The sequence below is a fragment of the Pezoporus occidentalis genome, unplaced genomic scaffold (assembly GCF_034315485.1).
Source record: "Pezoporus occidentalis ecotype Australia unplaced genomic scaffold, CSIRO_AGI_Poc_V1 ctg324, whole genome shotgun sequence".
NCBI classification, from domain to species: Eukaryota; Metazoa; Chordata; class Aves; order Psittaciformes; family Psittacidae; genus Pezoporus; species Pezoporus occidentalis.
The window spans coordinates 395,416-414,872 of record NW_026915202.1 but is presented as its reverse complement, the minus strand read 5'-3'; the positions used below and the strand labels follow the sequence as shown (position 1 = coordinate 414,872).

The 19,457-nt window shown below is 42.5% G+C and overlaps 4 protein-coding genes across 4 annotated transcripts; all 4 read left to right on the top strand.

Annotated features, from left to right (window-relative positions):
- Positions 1–5,863: 5,863 nt before the first annotated feature.
- On the top strand, positions 5,864–6,808 carry LOC134168848 (olfactory receptor 6B1-like). Its single transcript, XM_062628894.1, has one exon. It carries the CDS (start codon positions 5,864–5,866, stop codon positions 6,806–6,808), a length of 945 nt encoding a protein of 314 aa, XP_062484878.1.
- Positions 6,809–9,093: 2,285 nt separating this feature from the next.
- LOC134168847 (olfactory receptor 6A2-like) lies at positions 9,094–10,085 on the top strand. The gene has a single exon (XM_062628893.1). It carries the CDS (start codon positions 9,129–9,131, stop codon positions 10,083–10,085), a length of 957 nt encoding a protein of 318 aa, XP_062484877.1. The 5' UTR covers positions 9,094–9,128.
- A 2,422-nt stretch (positions 10,086–12,507) lies between these two features.
- On the top strand, positions 12,508–13,513 carry LOC134168846 (olfactory receptor 6Y1-like). Its single transcript, XM_062628892.1, is given in 2 exon segments — positions 12,508–13,418; positions 13,420–13,513. Coding segments are annotated over 2 exon segments (1,005 nt in total).
- Positions 13,514–17,741: 4,228 nt separating this feature from the next.
- Positions 17,742–18,774, top strand: LOC134168839 (olfactory receptor 9S13-like). Its single transcript, XM_062628886.1, has one exon. It carries the CDS (start codon positions 17,803–17,805, stop codon positions 18,730–18,732), a length of 930 nt encoding a protein of 309 aa, XP_062484870.1. The 5' UTR covers positions 17,742–17,802; the 3' UTR covers positions 18,733–18,774.
- Positions 18,775–19,457: the final 683 nt, after the last annotated feature.

Here is a 19,457-nt window from a genome sequence, read left to right as displayed (position 1 = left end):
GTTTCCATCATGCCAACAAACAAAAAGCTCTTGGGGGAAAGATGGGGAAAGGAAGTATGGGCTTGAGAACTAATGTTGAGTTGTTTGGGAAAGGGATTATCATTCAATAGCAATCATGCATGATTCAAAACCTTTTAGAAGTAACAATCAGTATCTCTATAGTAGCCATCTACAAAAGTGTGTATTTTACAATCTAAAATTATGTGTTGATTAGGATTTTGATAACATGATTTATTAGTTTCTTTGCAGTACCTTACTTAAACAGTTGTGTTGTAACTTCTCAAATACATTACGTCTTGAGTGTGTAGTCTTCAAGGAGAGAGTGAAATGAAGTATTGCAGGCTTAGTCTACACACTTCAATCATAGAATAATAGAATACCAGGTTGGAAGGGACCTCAAGGGTCATCTGCATCATGCTTTCTAGGCAAAGCATGACCTAGACTAGATGTCCCAGCACTCTGACCAGCCAAGTCTTACAGGTGTCCAGTGCTGGGGAATCCACCACTTCCCTGGGGAGATTATTCCAATGGCTGATTGCTCTCACTGTGAAAAACCTTCCTCTTGTGCCCATACTGGAACGTGGTGAGAAGGTCTCCTCTGAGCCTTCTTTTCTAAGGACTAAACAAGCCCAGCTCTCTCAGCATTTCCTCACACACTGCCCAGTCCTTTGACCACCTCTGTGGCACTTCTGTGGCCCCTTTCCAGCCTGTCCACATCTGTTCCGTACAGCAGGGACCAAAACTGAGCACAGTATTCCATGGGTGGCCTTTCAAGAGCCAAGAAGAGTGAGATAATGACATCTCTGTCTCTGATGATGATGCACTTGTTGAGGTAACCCAGCATGCTGTTGGCTTCCTTTGCTGCAGCAGCACACTCATCACTCATATTGCACTTGCTGTTCACCAGGACCCCCTGGTCCCTTTCCACAGAGCTGCTCCCCAGCCGGATAGATCCCTGACAGGGTTGTGTTTCTCCTTTCTCACACACAGAAGTGCACCTAAAGTTCTCACTTCTGATCCATACTGCAGTGAGTGAAAGGAAAATTGGTTTTCTTGATTGTGAGAAAGTATATGGAGATCATGGGCCCAAAATGGTCCTCTCTACCTGGAGCACAGATGGTGTGAATAGCCTATCTGCTCTGAAACAAGACAGTCATTCTTGTGCTAACAGATTATTTAGATATTAAACTGGAACAGATCAGAAACTAACTGTAATATGTTGGTGTTCATACAGGGGACTGAGTCTCAGGAAGACCTATACCAAGAAATACTGATAGGTATTATTAAACAATATTAAAAATATATTGGTGTTAAAAATATCTTGAATTTGCCTCTTTCTTTCAGTTTCTCCAGTTCTTCCCCTCTGCCTTTGCTCACATCCCTTGCTTCTTGTTCTCTCTTCCCAAGACAATAAAGTTTCTTTCCAAGATGCTCAGTGAATTCATCCCAAGGCATTAGAGTTCCACCAACTTTTAACTAGGCCTCTGTGTTTAGCTGAGTCCCTCCCAGGGGTGGCAACTGGAGACAACTGGGGAGAGCAATCACTAACTCGGAAAGTTTTAGTCTCCGGAGTGAGTCTAATCCCAGAAGTCCTTGTTAGCTCCAGTCAATTGTTCTTAAGTTTTTTACTGAAGGCAAATATTCCATTGTCTGAAGGCAGGATCCTATCAATACAAATGTGGATAAGAATGGGAACGCAGGTCTGCCTGATGTGACACCCTTGCAAAATCAGAGTGGGAGAAAGTTCGGGTGTTCCAGAACTGCCTGAACCCCTTCCTGGGGCTGTCAGGACATTGCATTGGGTTCACTGGGCCAACGTGCACTTGCAAAGAGCTGGTTCACTTTCTTAACCCTGACCAGGAAAAGCATGACATTATCTAATATCTCCCAGGAGCAAGGACCAAAAGCAGCACAGACTGCTTCTCTGCTAGAGACAGAGATCACAGGTAGTATTCCTGGATCGTGTACGTTATGCACTCCCACTGAAGGAGGCTCAATGGTTCAAAATCACATGCTCCAGTGTCAACCAAACAATATCCCCACCAGCATGACCTGGGCAGGATGTCCTCCTGTATCTCATAGTGTAAAAGAGCAATAAGTGCCCTGGAAACCCTCAGACTAAACCTCCTCTTCTCCACCATTACCAGTACATAAGGAGTTATATTAAAAATTGCTCCTTTTCTGTCACTGTGCTGATTCCCTTTTTGACACCAGAATCTACAAGTGCCTCAGAGTGAGAGGGGAATGGTGCCATGCCATTCTGAGCTACAGACTCCATCCCAAAGCACTGGCACTGCCAAACTGTACCCACCACATGGCATCACAGAACCCGGCCTTTTTTCAGTCTAGGCCCCATTAAAGACGCCGAAAGAGAAAGCAATTAGTGGCCTTACATGACATTTACTGGTAAACCCTAACTGTGTTCCAAGTAAAGAAGAGCTCAGAGTCTTGGACTTAGTCATGCTGGTCTGACTCACACCTCTATCCCCAGTAACTCAGCTCATTATTCAAGCCCTAAAACTTTTGCTCAAGTGTCCTATTCATCGCACTGCTTCTCACAGCACATTTTGTACATATTATTGTTATGTCCTGGATTATCCGTTCTATCCTTTATCAATGCTATCCATTGTCTTAGGCGTGTTATCCACCCTCCTGTCTGATGTTATCTCACTGCTGTCTCCATCTCCTTGTGACAACACACTCCCTCAGTCAGTCTGTTACATCAAATACAGTTCTTAGCTTTCTGACATGTGTTACCCAGCTTTGGTGTCCCTTGCTCCAGCTGTTGTCTGAATTAATGTAGGAAATCACAGCCTTTCCTTAGCTTGCTCCAAAACAGTTTCAGCCTGCACATTCCACATTACAACACTCTATAAAACATCTAAAACATCAGTATCTAACCCATTGCCCAATCAAGCACTTTTGTGCCACCCACTACTCTGGTATGGTCATTACTTGCTAAGATACTATTGGGCCTGATCATGAAGTACGAACTATGATCGTGAACTATGTGACCAGGTAGCCAGCTGTCTGAACTGGTCTTTCCCTCTTCACCAGACCCCTGGTAAGCTACATTCATGCCAAGCCTGTCCCTCAGTGACATTCTGTCACCAGTAGTTTGCAGATGCCCGACAGCAGTGCAGCATCTTCTTTGCTCGACTACATCCACAGTGACTCTTAGCTGCTTAAGTTCTCTTTGCTGGGTATCCGGTGAGGCAGGGCTGGGGGAAGATGACTTCAGGCTGCTGCTCTCTGATGTTCCTGCTGGCTCACAGGCAAGAAGCAGCTTGCAGTGAATGGTGTTGGGCAGTAGATGGAAGCAGTAGCCTGAATATGTGCTGCAGGCACCATCTCCAGAGACAAAAGCCCCAAATGCTAAAGATGCTACTGCAGAAGGCAGAGCTGGGGAAGGGGGACTGGGGGCGACAGAGGCAATTCATCAGGCTTGAATTACTGAGCCACAAGCACTGCTGGAGTTATTTCTGAAACTGGCTTGGCGGATGTCTGGCAAATTCACTGGCAGTGGAGAATAGCGTGGCTACAACATTGACTTGACTCCTTCCTTAGCTTTAATTCAGCTTTGCATCACAGCTAACCTGGTCCAGCCTCATATTTTACCTATTACCCCAATCTTTGTGGGTACCTGCCTATTCTGGTACATTCATTTTGGCTTTGACTCATTGTCTAGCCTCATCTGTATATATTTTCTCAGAAGCCTGAATATCCCATACCTTGGTCACATCAAACTTGACCCACAACCTAGTATCTCTATTTAGAACCCATACCTTCCACCTTAAGCTACTGATTTATGCTATAAACTAGTCTTGAGGTCATAACACACTGCTCCCTTCTGATTCTTGTCACTGACTTCCTTGTCTGCTCCACCTCATCAGCCTAACACTTAACCTGTGTGGTGCCCACGTGAAATAACAGCAGCAGGTAATAAATAGTCAGTGGGCTGTACAGGGCTTGGTAGTCTCCCTGTGACATCCGTGATGTGAGCCCCTGGTAGGCAGCACACCTCTCAAGGGGGCACATCAAGCTGGCAAATGGAAGCCTCTGTACGGTTCAGAAGAGCGTTTCCATGAATGGAACCACAGGCACTGCTGAAGTGATGGGAAGGTAAGGGGAGGATTTTTTGATGGGCAGTCGCCTTCTTCCAAGAAGGAGTGAATCCACCAGCATTTCAGCATCTACAGCAGGCACGTGAACTACACTGAGCAACACATCCAGGCTTTGGAGCTGCTTGTTGACATGCACTTACAGAAGGAAGAGAGAAACAGACGTGGCTATGGAATAATCCATCTGACCTATTTTAGCCCTTTTTCTCTCAATGAAAACAGTAATACCTGGAGATGCCCGTATATTTATATTCCCAAGAAAGGAGACAAGCTGAGTATATTTTATATTAGACTAAACTGACGGCTATCAAAACTTCAGCAGATGAATTCCAGCTTCCCAGAATAGTCCTCTGATGGTAAGATAGCTCAGGTATTTACTCTAGCTCAAGTCACAGGAAAACATAAGCATTTGTTTGACTTAGGAGAATCACTGCAACTTGCTTTGATTGCTTCTTTAGAGATTGGTCAGATGTGTAAGATGAACTATTTGAAACACCCAGATCTCGTTGGGTTTATAGGTAGAACTAATGCTGGCCAGGACAGGAAGCACTGAATACATGTACTAAAGAGACACAATGGTTAACACTGTATTTTGCACTAAGAAAAAATGGCAGAATATTGCTCTGATTTGACCTGTGTAATTTATTACAGTTAAAGTTAACAGTAATATGGTTACAGAGTTATATGTGTTTGCACATTATAAATCTTCAGTCATGGTTTATATTACCACTTCTGGAGTCATAAAAGGTTTTAAACGAACAATATCTGGACAGATTTTTCAATGTCAATGAATTGCTTTAGGAAGATGATGTCCTCCCACCACTGAAAACCCAGTTTATAGTATGCTTTCCTCAGCTAATCCTGGGAAGGGAGGAAGAGGTGGTTTGTTTCTTGCCTTTTAACACGGAATTAAATATTGCACTAGAGGAACTTCAACACAAGATGAAAAAGCATTTCTCAGGTTAGATTAGATTGGATGGGAAGCGTTAAAGGGGAGAAACGTGCATTCTCCAGTTTGAGAGGGGTTTTTATCTTTTCACTTTTGACCGGTAGAAGTTGAGAATTATCTGTGAAAATCAGCTCATCCAATTGTTTAAAAAGGTGAATAGATGGAGAAATGGAAATACAGGGAAGAGGAGGGGAAGAAACAGAGAGAAATACATCCCTCCAAAAATGTAATTCACCTCTCCTGAGAGCTTAATTGAGGGTAACATCAATTGCTCTCTGGAAACCCTTGTTTCATTCAGTGAACGTCTTGAGACTTTCTATGCCAGGAAAACATAATGGGGACAAAGCTGTACTCCACAGGCAGCACAGGAATGACTTGGTTGTACAGAACTAAGCCGAATTGCCTAAGTCATGCAGACACATCCTGGATATTCAGGATCCCCTGCAAGTTAAATAGAACTGGGAAATCTGCTCTTACATGGGCATCCAGTACCCATAGGTTTCAGTTATAGTCTAGGTTACTAATTATGAATCAGATATCAAAATATGATATTGAAGTTGTTCCTGTATCTTCCATACGGTATATGATGTGAATGGAATAACGTTCTTCCTTTTATCCCTCTCATGTTTTTCCTTTATTATCATCATTCTTCCTTCCTTCTTTTCCACTTGCCATTATTCCCTTTGTTCACTGCAGCTCTTCTCATTATTTTTTTCATTTAAAAAATATTCCATATATTTTCTTTTTTATTTTCTTTACTTTTTCTCTGAAGCTTGATGCTGTGCCCTTTGCCATGAAGCAGAAAAACAGCACAGAATTCCAGGAATTCATCCTCCTGGGATTTCCAGCTATGATGGAACTTCAGATGTTGCTCTTTGTGGTATTCCTGGTGGCCTACATGCTGACCATCTTGGAAAATTTACTCATCATTATCTTGATAAAGATAAACCACCAGCTTCACAAGCCCATGTATTTCTTTCTCTGCAACCTCTCCTTCCTGGAGGTTTGGTTCACCTCAGTCACTGTCCCCAAACTGCTAGCCAATTTCCTTGTTGAAAGCAAGAATATATCTTTTGGAGGCTGCATGACCCAGCTTTACTTCTTCAGCTCCTTTATTTGCACTGAGTGTGTCCTCCTTGCTGTCATGGCTTATGATCGTTATGTGGCCATCTGTAATCCTCTGATGTATCCAGTCATCATGAACCACCGGCTCTGCATCCAGCTAGCCGCATGCTCCTGGCTCATTGGTTTCTCGGCCTCCATGCTGAAAGTCGTTTTCATCTCTCAGCTGTCTTTCTGCGGCTCCAATGTCATCAACCATTTCTTCTGTGACATCAGCCCCTTGCTGAACATGTCGTGTGCTGACATGACAGCAGCTGAAATAGTAGATTTCATCCTGGCCTTGCTTATCTTGCTGATTCCCCTCTCCATCATGATTATCTCCTACGTATGCATCATCAGCACCATCCTGAATATCCCCACTACCCAGGGCAGGGAGAAAGCCTTCTCCACCTGTGTTTCTCACCTCACTGTAGTCATTATCTTCTTTTCAGCCACCCTGTTCATGTATGCCCGGCCCAAGAGAATCCACCCTTTTGACTTAAACAAGCTGGTGTCAGTTGCATACACTATTGTGACTCCCATGCTCAATCCCTTCATTTACTGTCTGAGGAACCAGGAGGTTAAGGAGGCTTTGAAGAAGATCTTCAGACTGTCCTCCAGTAAGATAGCTCCTTAGAGACAGAGTGTAAGCGTGTTAGAAGGAAAGGTTTTCAGATTTAGGTTGCATTCAGAACTCTATTATGCTGTGTGCGATAGCTGACAGCTAAGGTGAGATGCATGTGCCTAACATGCCTCATGTTTTAAGAGCCTTGGCTATTCTGCTCCATTTATGAACGTGATGCTAAAAGGAAGATTCTCTTCTGCAGTTCCTCTATCGTATCTGCCTATTCAAAAGGAGAGGTCTCAGGCACTCCACAGGATTTCGGATTCTGCAGGGAGCCTCTACTTAGGACTGAATCAATCCTCATGGAAGAGAGCAGAAGAAAGTGTTCACAGTGGGACGAGAGAAGCCCAGCTTTTCAAGGAAGGTTGAAGAAACACTAAATAAATTGATGACTTCATATACTGGGCACTGTAAATGAAATAACCTTTTTCTCCCCATTTTTAGCATATATTCCTTAAATTCTGTTCTGATAAATTCTGCTGCAGTCACTGTGTATTAGCTGGAATATGAATGAACAACCAACCTCTACTATGTATATGTACCGTACTGTGTATATGTACTGTAAATTATATATGAATTGACATTTATTTTCAATAAATAATAATGTAGTCAAATATTAACGATGTACATTCTTTCTCAGTTTCAAATATTATACAATATATTGAATATATGTATACAGAAAGCATTAAACCCCTAATATTCTGATTACATCTGCTGAGATAAGATAAAAAATCCCCAACAGCAATAACAACAAATGATGTGAGACATCAGAATATCCTTAGATGGAGGAAAAGCTCCTCACAGACAGAGTTGTCAAGTCACTCATCTGGGCTGTCTCTGGAGTGCTTGTGTGAAAAAAACCACTCGCTTCTGAACTGATACAGGAGTATTTAAGGATGCCTCTACATTATTAATAACTTTACCACCACTTCATTCCAGAGTGGTGATTCCCAGTTGTGATCCCAAGTCACTGCATGCATGTTCATTCAGGGTTGAGTTGTTTAGGGTTTTTTAAGCTAAATGACATATACTATTGCCAGGCAAGGGAGAGAAGAAATAATTTGTTTCTTTGATTGGTCCCATTGGAAGAATAAACCAAATGCCCAGGTGAAGTCTTCAGGAAAATGAAGGAACAATAAACAGATGTCCCGGCACTCTGAACTTCAAGCGATCCGTTCAGCATCGGCGCAAGGACTCAGGCTGTAAGTGAGATTGAAGTATTTCCTAATGTAGTATTTCTTATGATAAGTATTAATAACTCTTTCTTTAAGTCTGCTGAGTAGTATATTGGCTAACAAAGCTGGTGAGAAGGAACTATGGCAGGAGAGGACACTTCCCTGTCAGCGTGTTTCAATGAAATCTTTTCATCGAGAAGCCACACAGCAAATCTCATTTCTCATAGAATATCTAGGAATTTTAATGTTAAGAAAGTGAAGCAGTGTCTTTCAACTGAAGATACTTTGAATCAGTCTTCCCTTCCCTTTCTCTTCCCTTCCTCTTCCCTTCCCATTCTATTCCCTTTCTGTTTCCTTCCCCTTCTACTCTTACCCTAATTCTTCCCTTCCCTACCTCTAACCCTTCTCTTCCCTTTACCTTCCCTTCCCTTTCTCTTCCCTTCCCTTTCTACTCTTACCCTAATTCTTCCCTTCCCTACCTCTAACCCTTCCCTTCCCTTTCTCTTCCCTTCCCTTTCTACTCTTACCCTAATTCTTCCCTTCCCTACCTCTAACCTTTCTCTTCCCTTTCAAACTCTTCGGCAATATGAGACAACGTGGGGAGTTTTCAAATGGGATTTTGGATGAAGTCTGCAATTTCTGGACACGTGGTCTATGGAACAGAAAAGCTCTATCTAAGTTCATTGTTTTAATGATGTTAAAGTTACAGCTTGAAATCTGATCTTTAATAAAGTTTTAACTTTACAAAAGAAAAAGCCATTGATGGGGATTATGTAAATACTGCTGCTGGTATTGAGACTATTTTATTACTTTAAGAAGGATCTTTGGTGACTGGTGTTCACAAATGCAGAAATCATTGTACAAGTTAAAAATCACTATCTAGAACAGATATTGCCCTCTTGAAGATCAAGGAGAAGTTGGGCATTATGTCACTGAGGGAATCCAGCCTTGCTGTTATTTTGTTCTAAATACCTTTGCCTTGGAACACTTTAATGATTATTCAATGACTATTTACAGCACTAGAAATACTAATATTAATTTGACTGCAGTGTGAAAGTAATGTAAAACAGCTGGGGGGGGGAGAGAAAGAGGGAGGTGTTTAATGTATTATAATCACAAATAGTAAGTCACTAATGTCATTGTCTTTACAGAGGTAGATGGGAGACACGGCGGTGAGCAATCACAGCATGGTCAAAGAATTCATTCTCCTGGGGTTTCCGATTTCTCCTCATCTGCAGATTCTCTTCTTTCCAATATTCCTCATTGCATATCTCTTAGTTTTAGCAGAAAATACGCTCATCATCCTGACTGTCTGGACAAGCTATAACCTTCACACCCCTATGTATTTCTTTCTGAGTAATTTCTCCTTTCTGGAGATATGGTATGTGACAGTCACGCTCCCCAAGACAATGCTGAGCTTTGTGTCAGTGACAAAGGGAATCTCCTTCATGGGATGCATGACACAGCTCTACTTCTTCCTCAGCCTGGGCAACACTGAGTGTCTCCTCCTGGCTGTCATGGCATACGATCGCTACGTTGCCATTTGCAAGCCTTTCCATTACTCTACTATCATGAGACACACTGTCTGTGTCTACCTTACTACCGGATCTTGGTTGATTGGTTTCTTAATTCCTGGATGCAAAGTATTTTTTATCTCTCGGCTGACATACTGTGGACCCAACATAATCAACCATTTCTTCTGTGATGTTTCTCCTCTCTTGAACTTAGCCTGCACGGATTTGGAAAGAGCTGCTCTCATGGATTTTGTGGCTGCCTTATTTATTCTCCTGATGCCTCTCCCTGTAGTGATCCTATCTTACACCTGTATTATCTTCACTGTCTTTCACATTTCGTCTGTACGAGATCGCCAAAAAGCCTTCTCCACCTGTGCGTCTCACCTTATAGTGGTCACTGTCTTCTATGCAACAAGCATTTTCATCTATGTAAGGCCCAAAACACTTCCAGCTAATGACACCAACAAAATCATGTCTGCTTTCTATGCTGTTGTTGTTCCTCTCTTTAATCCCATCATTTACTGCTTGAGGAACAAGGAAATGAAGGATTCTCTCCAAAAGATCTTGCTAAGAAAAAGACTTTCCTTGCAAAAACATTAGCAGGCTTAATGATGAAACGATGGTGTGGCTCAGAAAACCAAACAGAAATAATTGGATCTTATGACTAAACCACTTAATGAAAAACCCTGGCTTGTGCTTCAGAAGCCATGTCCTGGTTTCCGGCACTGCTGCCTTTTCATTTCCCGGCTCATGTGCTTTGCCATAGGAAGGCTTCTGTCAGTGCCGGGATGAGAAGCCCAAGGGTTTCCGGGGCAGAACCACGTGAGCGCAGCAGAAGCCTCCCATCAAGGGCTGGTGCATCCCGTGCAGGCAGGGGATGTGCTCCTGGCTCATTCCTGTGGGCTTGCTTGTGGCCACGCTGTGGGAAACGGGCACCGCTCTCGTGCTTCTCTTCCGCATGCCCAAGGACTGCCACAGGAGAGGACATGGCACAGCCTTTCCTCTTGCTCCCCTCAGCTCTCTGAGGGAAGGCCATTGCTGTGTGCAGATGGGCTTCTGCCGGCAGGGCTGGACCCTACTGCAACACCAACAGTGCTCTCAGGACACCTGTGCTGGGCTCAAGTGCCTCATCCCTGCTCTGTGCAGGTTCTGTGGGTCCTCAGGGAACACCAGGAGCATGTCCGGGGCCTGGTCCTTCCCTGCCCTACCTGAGCCCTGTTGTGCCAGTGCGGTCCCAGCATCTCTTCAGCAGAGGAGATGTGCAGAACCTGTTGTGAAATGAGCACAAGTCCCCGATCCACATCCCGCTGTGCTGCTTAATGGTGGAGCAGTGAATGAAGGAGGGAAGTGGAGTCTGTGAAAAAGAGGTGGGATGGGGTGAAGTTGTTTTAATTTTGTCTCACACAATAAAAAACAAACTAAAACCAACCCCAAACCCAAACCAACCCCATTGTGTCCCTGCTTGATGAAACCTATGACAATTCCAGAGACTGCAGACCAGAACCTGTAATTTGCAGATCAATTAATTTGAACTGCATCTGTGCAGGGCTCTGGCTTCAGCTCTTTTGCCTATGTATAAGGCTTTAGAACCATTTGAGACAACAGAACCATAAACCTTCATGTATAGAGATCCAGCCTTTCTCTGGATCTGGTCTCGCTGAAGGCTGCATTTCCCTCTGCATAAGAAGGCTTCTCCAGATGCACCCCCCTACGGGACAGCTTGTGGGGTTTGCCACATGTTAGACTTTCTGTCACAACTGGGAAGTTCTCCTGTCTTCCTTCTAACTCCCCTTCTGGTTGGTACAGGCTGATACAAGATCACCTCTTAATCTTCTTCTCACCAGACAAAACAAGACCAGCACCACTCTTAGTATCCATACCCTAAACCCCTGTTGGCCTCTGCGGGACTCTCTCCCTTTTCTCTCAGCCCAGCCCAAGTTATGGTGAACAACTGCCACATCCTCTGCTCCAGGGCTTCGGGACTGGGACTTTTTGGTGGTTGGTTTTGCCCTCTGCCTCAGACACCAGTTAACATGAGCCGGGTTCAGTGTCTCAGGCAAAACCTTAGGCATATGCAGAGTTTCTCTGTATGGAATCACAGAGGAAACAACAACATCCTCCCTCTTTCTGTGATTGCTTCCACTGGGATTTGCTAGATCAAACCTATTGAGACACTGAATATAAATAACGTGGCTGATTTATCTGTATAAATCATGCAACTGACACAGCAGCCTACGCTTCATCTGCTCCCTATTGATCATATTCTCCAGGATCAACTAAGGCAGTGGATTCCATTCTGAATTGCCACTACAGAAGGTTGAGACCAGTTTTGTTTTTATAAGCACAGGCTAAGGCGTTCTTAACTTGGAAGGAATAATCTGAGTTAGCTACAAACCAACCAGACCCAGAGCTATACGGAGTTTATACTTATGCTGTATGTGGGATGCTGTGTGTATGTTTGTCTCTCCATAAGCTTTATGTAGCTGTAAGGCCTTCAGAGCTAGCCATAGATACCTCTAATGGGGTTCTTAAGATGTGTTTGCTTTCTTTTTATATGAAATTGTATGTATCCTTGTGGAATGTCCGAGTTCCCTCCCAGTTCATGGGATATACATGGTATAACTTTAGAAATGTATAGGCATAGAAACAAAACCAATGTCAATGTCAATGTCTATCTGAAAGCTCATAACCTAACTTCTCTTCATCCTGGATGGACAATATGATAGAGTGACTCATGTGACTTCTTTTAGCCTGGTGTCTTAGCTGAGATAGGGCTGGGAGCTCCTATTGATTTCCATGAAGTGTGAAGTACAAAGCATGCTGACAGCTTTACTATGAACAATGCTGAATTGAGTACATGAATTTCACACAATTCATTTCCAGAAACTCGGCAAGAAAGTGTCTGAATCTTTACAGTGCCTTAAGTGTGGTGTAACATACTGGTACGAGTGTAAGCCTGTCTGGTTAGCTTTCATTGATTTAATTTATTGCAGGTCGATAAGGCTCATCTTTCCCCTACAGAATGGGTGGGAGAAATGAAACCAGTGTCAGGTATTTCATTCTCCTGGGTTTTCCCACCACTCATGAACTGCAGCTACTCCTCTTCTCTGCTTTACTTCTGGCTTATTTATTAACTGTGCTGGAAAACTTCCTTATCATTCTCATCATCCGAACTAACCCCAGTCTGCAAAAACCCATGTATTTCTTCCTAGGAAACCTGTCTTTCTTAGAGATCTGGTATGTTTCTGTCATTGAACCAAAGATGCTCGTGGATTTCCTCTCCCAAGACAAACATATCTCCTTCCAGGGCTGCATGACACAGTTGTATTTCTTTGTGACTTTTGTTTGTACTGAGTATATTCTGTTAGCTGTTATGGCCTACGACCGCTTCTTGGCTATATGCAAACCTCTCCAATACTCACTCATCATGACTCACCAGCTCTGCATTCAGCTGGCAGCTGGCTGTTGGATGTGTGGTTTCGTCACTTCTTCCATCAAGCTGAGCTTTATTGCCCAGCTCTCATTCTATGATGCAGAGACAATCAATCACTATTTCTGTGACATTTCACCCCTACTGAATATCTCCTACAGCGACTCCTCTTTGCCTGAGCTGGTCGACTTCGTCTTGGCTCTGCTGGTCATCATGGTGCCTCTGTGTACTGTGGTCACCTCCTATATTTGCATCATGTTCACCGTGCTGAAGATCCCATCTTCTCATGGGAGGCAAAAGGCCTTTTCCACCTGCAGCTCCCACTTGACTGTAGTGATACTGTTCTATTCCACCACTCTTTTCACATACGCCCACCCTAAGGTCATGTACACCTACAGTGCTAACAAGTTGGTATCAATCCTGTACACAGTAGTTGTGCCACTTCTGAATCCCCTCATATATTGTCTTAGAAATAAAGAAGTCAGGTTTGTCCTGAGGAAGACCTTCCCTTACACAAGACACATCTAAGAAATCAACCAAAGACTTTGGGAGAAGGTGCTTTGCTCACAGAGATCAACTGGCAGTGCTGATGAACTAAAGTCACGAGGCCCGTGATGAAGTGAACCTCTCCTATTCATGCAACCAGGGACCATATTTATTGAACGAGACCTTGATAGATCTGAGTTTGTCCTATGTATATACTACAGTTTGTTGTTTTGTTTCTTTGTTTTTCCCCTAGGATTCTATGCTGCCTACTTTCCTTAAAAGCCTTCAGAGGAATGACTGTTCCAGTTTTAAAGAGAAGGTTTGGCAGTGACAGAAACTGAACCCCAGATTTTGTTTGCCCTAGATATATTGCTAGGTCCAGAAAACTTTGGGTGGGATCGTAAAAGACATGCAAAATGCAGATATCCACATCTGATTCATTTACTTTGAGATTCTGGTATTGTCCCTGGAAAGAAGCAGGCAGTGGAAAAGGATGAGTAAACTTTCTTAGTTACCTGATTTAGGATAAAATGAAACATCCTCAGAAGGAGACAACTCTTCTAATATAGCAATAAAGGGAATATAGCATGAGTAGCTCATGCTGTGGCGTAGATAATGTCCCTTGGACTCAGTCCCTGGTTTGCACCAGAGCCCTGGTACCCAGGGCACACCAAAGAATTCACTCCAGGAACAAATGCAGACACAGCTGACAGCACAGATCACTTCACTGTTTCCTTCAGTCTGCATGAGCCCTGGATCCAGCAGTATGTCAGCAGGAGTCATGCCGTTAAAGTCTGACCCACAGACTGCAGTCCAAGTCTTCCCATTGAGTGTGAAGGAGTCTAGAGACACAGCTGATGCATCTGTGTTAAATACTGATCATCTGTGAGAAAATCTGATAAAAGGTGCCTCTATGCCATGCTCTGGATATCACAGTGATTCCAAATGTTTCCTATTCTGTAATAAACATTAAATATCTGTCAGTTGAATGCATATGAACATGTTAAACCTGGGTTTGAGTCTATAACTGAGCCCTTCATTTCTGATATGGACTAGCCCATCAGCACACTCTGCTCTGTACTAGCATACTGTCTCTTCAGACTCTGCAGGCAGTAAAACATCTGGCTTTCCAGAGAGGAAACCTTCAGACACCTGGGGAAGAACTTGTTCTGTGCATCCTGTTGCCATGGATACAACTCATTCAAACAAGACTTTTTGAGGGCTTGATCACAGTTTCAAGGAGAGGTGTCAAGAACAGCTTGAAGTGGTCCACACTAGGAAGCTATCACCAGAAATGTGAAGTGCTGGCTGTGTTCCAGATATTAGTAGAAAATGTGCTATGACAATGGGTAATTTATGCAATATGAACCTACAATACACTGTGAACAGTTCCATGGAAAAGGAGGCAAAGAAAAATAAACCCAGTAGTTCTTTAGTTTTGCATTTGAGAGCAGCAGCCACAGAAAGAGTTAGATACATCAGCATGGATTCCCCCCAGAACACATCAAAATTAGACATCTAAGTCTAATGTCCAGTGAGACATGTAAGCACCTACCCTAGGCACTTTCACTATTCATGGACGCATATTATCATCCCCAGGAGATATTTTTTCTATACAGCTTGAATGTTTGCCTTTAACATACAGACGTTATGAATCATTCTCCAACAGCACCTATTTCTCCCATGAATTTTAAAGATAGCATAGATCAGACTGGTACGTTACTTGTGGTTTAACTGCAGCAAGCAGCTAAGCCCTAAACACCCCCTTGCTCACTCCCCACTCAGTGGCATGGGTGAGAGAATCAGGACATAAGGATAAACCTTGTGGGATGGGATAAAGACAGTTTAATAGGTAAAGCAAAGGCTGTGTGCACAAGCAAAGCAAAATAAGGAATCCATTCGGTACTTCCCATCAGCAGGCAGTTGTTCAGCTGTCTCCAGGAAAGCAGGGCTTACTTGGGAAGACAAATGTTGTCATTCCAAGTGTTCCCCCACCTCTTCCTTCTTCTTTCCTCTAGGTTTTTTTTTGCTGAGCATCAAGTCATTTGGTATGGAATATCCCTTTGGTCAATCAGGATCAGCTGCCCCAGCTGCGTCCCCTCCCAGCTTCTTGCCCACCCCCAGCTTACTGGTGGGGTAGGGTGAGAAGCAGAAAGGGCCTTGACATTGTACAAGCTCTAGTCAGCAGCAGCTAAACCCTTAGCTAAACATTCCTGTGTCATCAACACTGTTTTCAGCACAAAGCTGAAATACAGCCCCATGCAAGCTACTGTGAAGAAATTTAACTCTATCTCAGCCAAAATCAGTAAAGTGTCAAGCCCACTGCATCCTTATTACAATATATTGAAGTACACCAATGAAAACATGAACTGTTTCTTTCCTTATTTCAGTTTTTCATCTGTAAAGTGAAAACCATAGCATTTCAGTACTCCTTAGTGAGCTTTCCATTGGAATATTACATTTTGCAAGGTGTGTAGCTCCTCTAATACAGTGATTTGTCTACACACATTGTTCAGTTTTAAAGCATTGATCTGAAGGCGATTGCTTTGAAACAATGTTCAGAAAATCCTTCAAATGCACTGTGAAGAGGATTCCCACCCAGTTGTTACGATTTTTTATAGCCACTAATAATGATGTAGTGAGATAACCTGAAACAAATAATCAATTATCTATTCAACATGGGTACCAAGTGTTCTTAGGGAAGTAGAGAACACAGACAAGTATTAGACAAACACAAACCTTCTGAGAGTGCACGTACTCTCTTGTATCTAAAGGTTTATTTCTGGAAGCTTTCTTAATGAAGACTTCTAAATTCAAGCCTTTAGAGTATTGTAAATAAATCACCTCCCAGAAGTAACGTACATAAGACTAGGAGTGCAATCTTTGCTCTTGAGAACCTTACCATCCCCCTTCATCTTACCCTCTGCCTCTGGGAGCTGATGAGAGTGTAAGCAAAAGTCAGATAGTCCGGCTGGAGAAGGCATTGATCTACATGAGTCACAAGATTTGAGCATCTTTTCTACTGAGAAGCAACTATTTCATGTAGATTCATTTAAAACCACCCTCCAAAACAAAGACCACTTCACATAGTCTACTATAACTGCGATGCTTCTGTGCTGAAAGAAGAATGGCCTCGCACACTTCCTGCTTGATCAACAGAGAGACAGACAATCCAGAGATGTCTTCAGATCTCAGGTGAACCAAAAATCTTACTGATGTGCCCCTTTCACTGGCTATGACAGCATCTCCTGCAGCTTCAGTCTTAGTCGTGGTTTCTGTCGGCTGGTTTAAAAAAGCCCTTTACTTAAAGCTGTAGTAATGTGTTAAAAATCAATTCATTGGTTTAAAAAGATTAGGTACATGAGGAGGATTATAAAGTATCTCCTGGAAATCAGAACAAAGCAAACAAAATACCAGCGACTGGGTGGGGATTCATGCCACTCAGCTTTATACATCTGTGTACATCTTCGTAAATACATAGTTAGCTACGATGAGCTGGACTTCCCTTTAGGTCAATGGAGAGAAACAGAAAATCCTGGAGCATGATTTATAACTTCTATGGTAAATATTCTCAAGTGGAAGTGTTTATTGCTAGCCACTGAATTTAAAGGTAATCTAAATTATTAGTTATAATGTAGGCCTCAACACAGTGTGTGTAATCAAGCGTAGGTGAGGTGACACCCGACTTGGGAAAACAAAATGACTAAATATAATTGAAAAGGATTTGCTTGAAATATTCTGTCAATTAAGATTGTTTTGAACACCCTGTGTGAGTATAATAGAGAAAATGTATTTAAGAAAGTTCAACATTTGAACTTCTTCTTCCAAGTACTTTTAAAACCTCAGTTTCTCACCTGAAGAAGTGTTGCCCTTTTTATAACAATAGGCTTTATTTTTACAAGCATCCACCTTTTTCTTCATGCATTTCTTGGCTCATATAATTTTAAAATTGTTTTGCATCAACTGAAGAAGCATTTTCATTTGTTCTTGTGTTGAGGGGAGAGCGTCTTTCTTGGGTTACCTACAGTCTTAGGGTGTGATTTTTCTGCCTAGCTACATCTGAAATAGTTGTTTACACTAACTTGAGAATGAAATGTCTGTTTCTTGGTTGCTTGTAATGCAGACCTTTAAAATAGGTTGGATGAGCTGCACGCAGAGTGTTTCTTTCCACTGAAGAGACTGTAACAGGGTAATTGGTTCATCTGTAAATGAATATACCAGAAAAATCTTTCAGATGTGATACAGCAATCCATTTTCCATTGTTTTCCATCTTTATTTTTCATATTTGTCGTGTTTCATGTATCTTATCATTAATCTTATCCTTCTAATTCCTTCTCCAGGCAAAGTATCTGAAACTCACTGCAGCCTAATTTCTTATTTGAACATTATCTGAAAGAAAACATGGAAAATCACACCAAGGCAACTGAGTTCATTTTGACTGGGTTCAAGTCTTACCCAGGATCACAACTCCTCCTCTCCATTCTCTTCTCAGCAATGTATGTTGTCACTGTGGTAGGAAATGCCTGCATGGTCCTCATCATTAGAATGGACTCCAAGCTGCACACTCCCATGTACTTTTTCCTAGAGAACCTGTCCATCTTGGACATCTGCTATTCTTCTGTCATCACTCCCAAAGCAGCAGTGACATTCTCACTGGGCAGAAGAATAATTTCCTACAATGGCTGCGCATCTCAAATGTTCTTCTTCTCTCTCTTTGGTACAACAGAAGCCTTCTTCCTTGCTGTGATGGCTTATGATCGCTTCAGTGCCATCTGTAATCCACTGCTGTACCAAATCATCATGAATAAAAGACTTTGCATTTTCATGGTGATGGGCTCTTATCTATCAGGCTGCATCAACTGCACAATCCAGACAGGCTTTACATTCAATCTGTCCTTTTGTGGGCCCAAAGAAATAAACCACTTCTTCTGTGATGTTCCTGCAGTGATGCATGTCTCCTGCTCAGACACTCTTGTCAATGAAATGGTAATGCTGGCTGTATGTGGATCAATTACTGTGGGCACTGCCTTGGTGGTTTTTATCTCCTATGGCTATATAATCATCACTATTATCCGAATGCCTTCAGCTGAGAGCAGGCGCAAAGCCTTCTCCACTTGCTCTTCTCACATGCTGTCTGTCACCTTGTTCTTTGGGGCTGTTTTCTTCATGTATGCTCAGCCTGGGGCCACATCTTCACCTGACAAAAGCAACACCATCTCTATACTCTATACTATTGTTATTCCCATGCTAAACCCTTTCATCTACACCCTCCGAAACCAGGAGGTAAAAGAGTCTCTGAAAAGACTGTTAAAAAGGAAAGGTTTTCTTTAGTATCTTTACTAAAGATAATGATGACCATAGTGTCCAATTCACTACAGACAGAGAGATGTTTAGAATGTAAAACAAGCGACATCAGGGCTTGCTTTAAACAGTCTTTTGTGATTATAGATGATCGGTGTAACAGATGAATGCAGGAGGTATAAAAGAAATCTAGGATAATCAGATCAGATGAAGGTCAGGATTCATTTGATCAGATGTAGATATTTACAATCCATCTTAACCATAATATAGAATCCTTTTGTAACTATTCAAAAGGCACAAGCATTTTAAAGCCGTAATTAATCCGTAACTAAACTCCAACTCTGGTAGTGCCTTACTCTATGCATTGGAACACAGCTAGTTCGGGTGGAGATATTCTCACTGTAAACATACAAAGACAAATTAAAGTGAACTGAATGATTTCTCTGCCTGGGACTCCTCAGGTTTAAACCATTATTTTTTTTTCCTCAATTTTGCTTTTAAGCACTTCTCTTAGAAATGAGTGGAACCACTGAAATCCAAGTTCCAACCATCAAGCATTGATGGGCAATTGAAATCTTGTGGCTGAAGTGCTCTCCTCTGGGTCCATGTGTTTGTGTGCATTGCATGAGTGTTTTCAGTAGGATGGAAGCTATTTCTCTGTGATAAATAAGCTGGCAGCATCACAATCTGACATAGTCTGAAGATAATATGGGTAAGTTCAGCTTAATGGCTGTTTGCAGTGGTAAAAATGTGCG

What these genes read in the sequence shown, in the direction of transcription:
- LOC134168848 (XM_062628894.1), top strand. Translation starts at nt 5,864, where the DNA reads ATGAAGCAGAAAAACAGCACAGAATTCCAGGAATTCATCCTCCTGGGA.
- LOC134168847 (XM_062628893.1), top strand. Translation starts at nt 9,129, where the DNA reads ATGGGAGACACGGCGGTGAGCAATCACAGCATGGTCAAAGAATTCATT.
- LOC134168839 (XM_062628886.1), top strand. Translation starts at nt 17,803, where the DNA reads ATGGAAAATCACACCAAGGCAACTGAGTTCATTTTGACTGGGTTCAAG.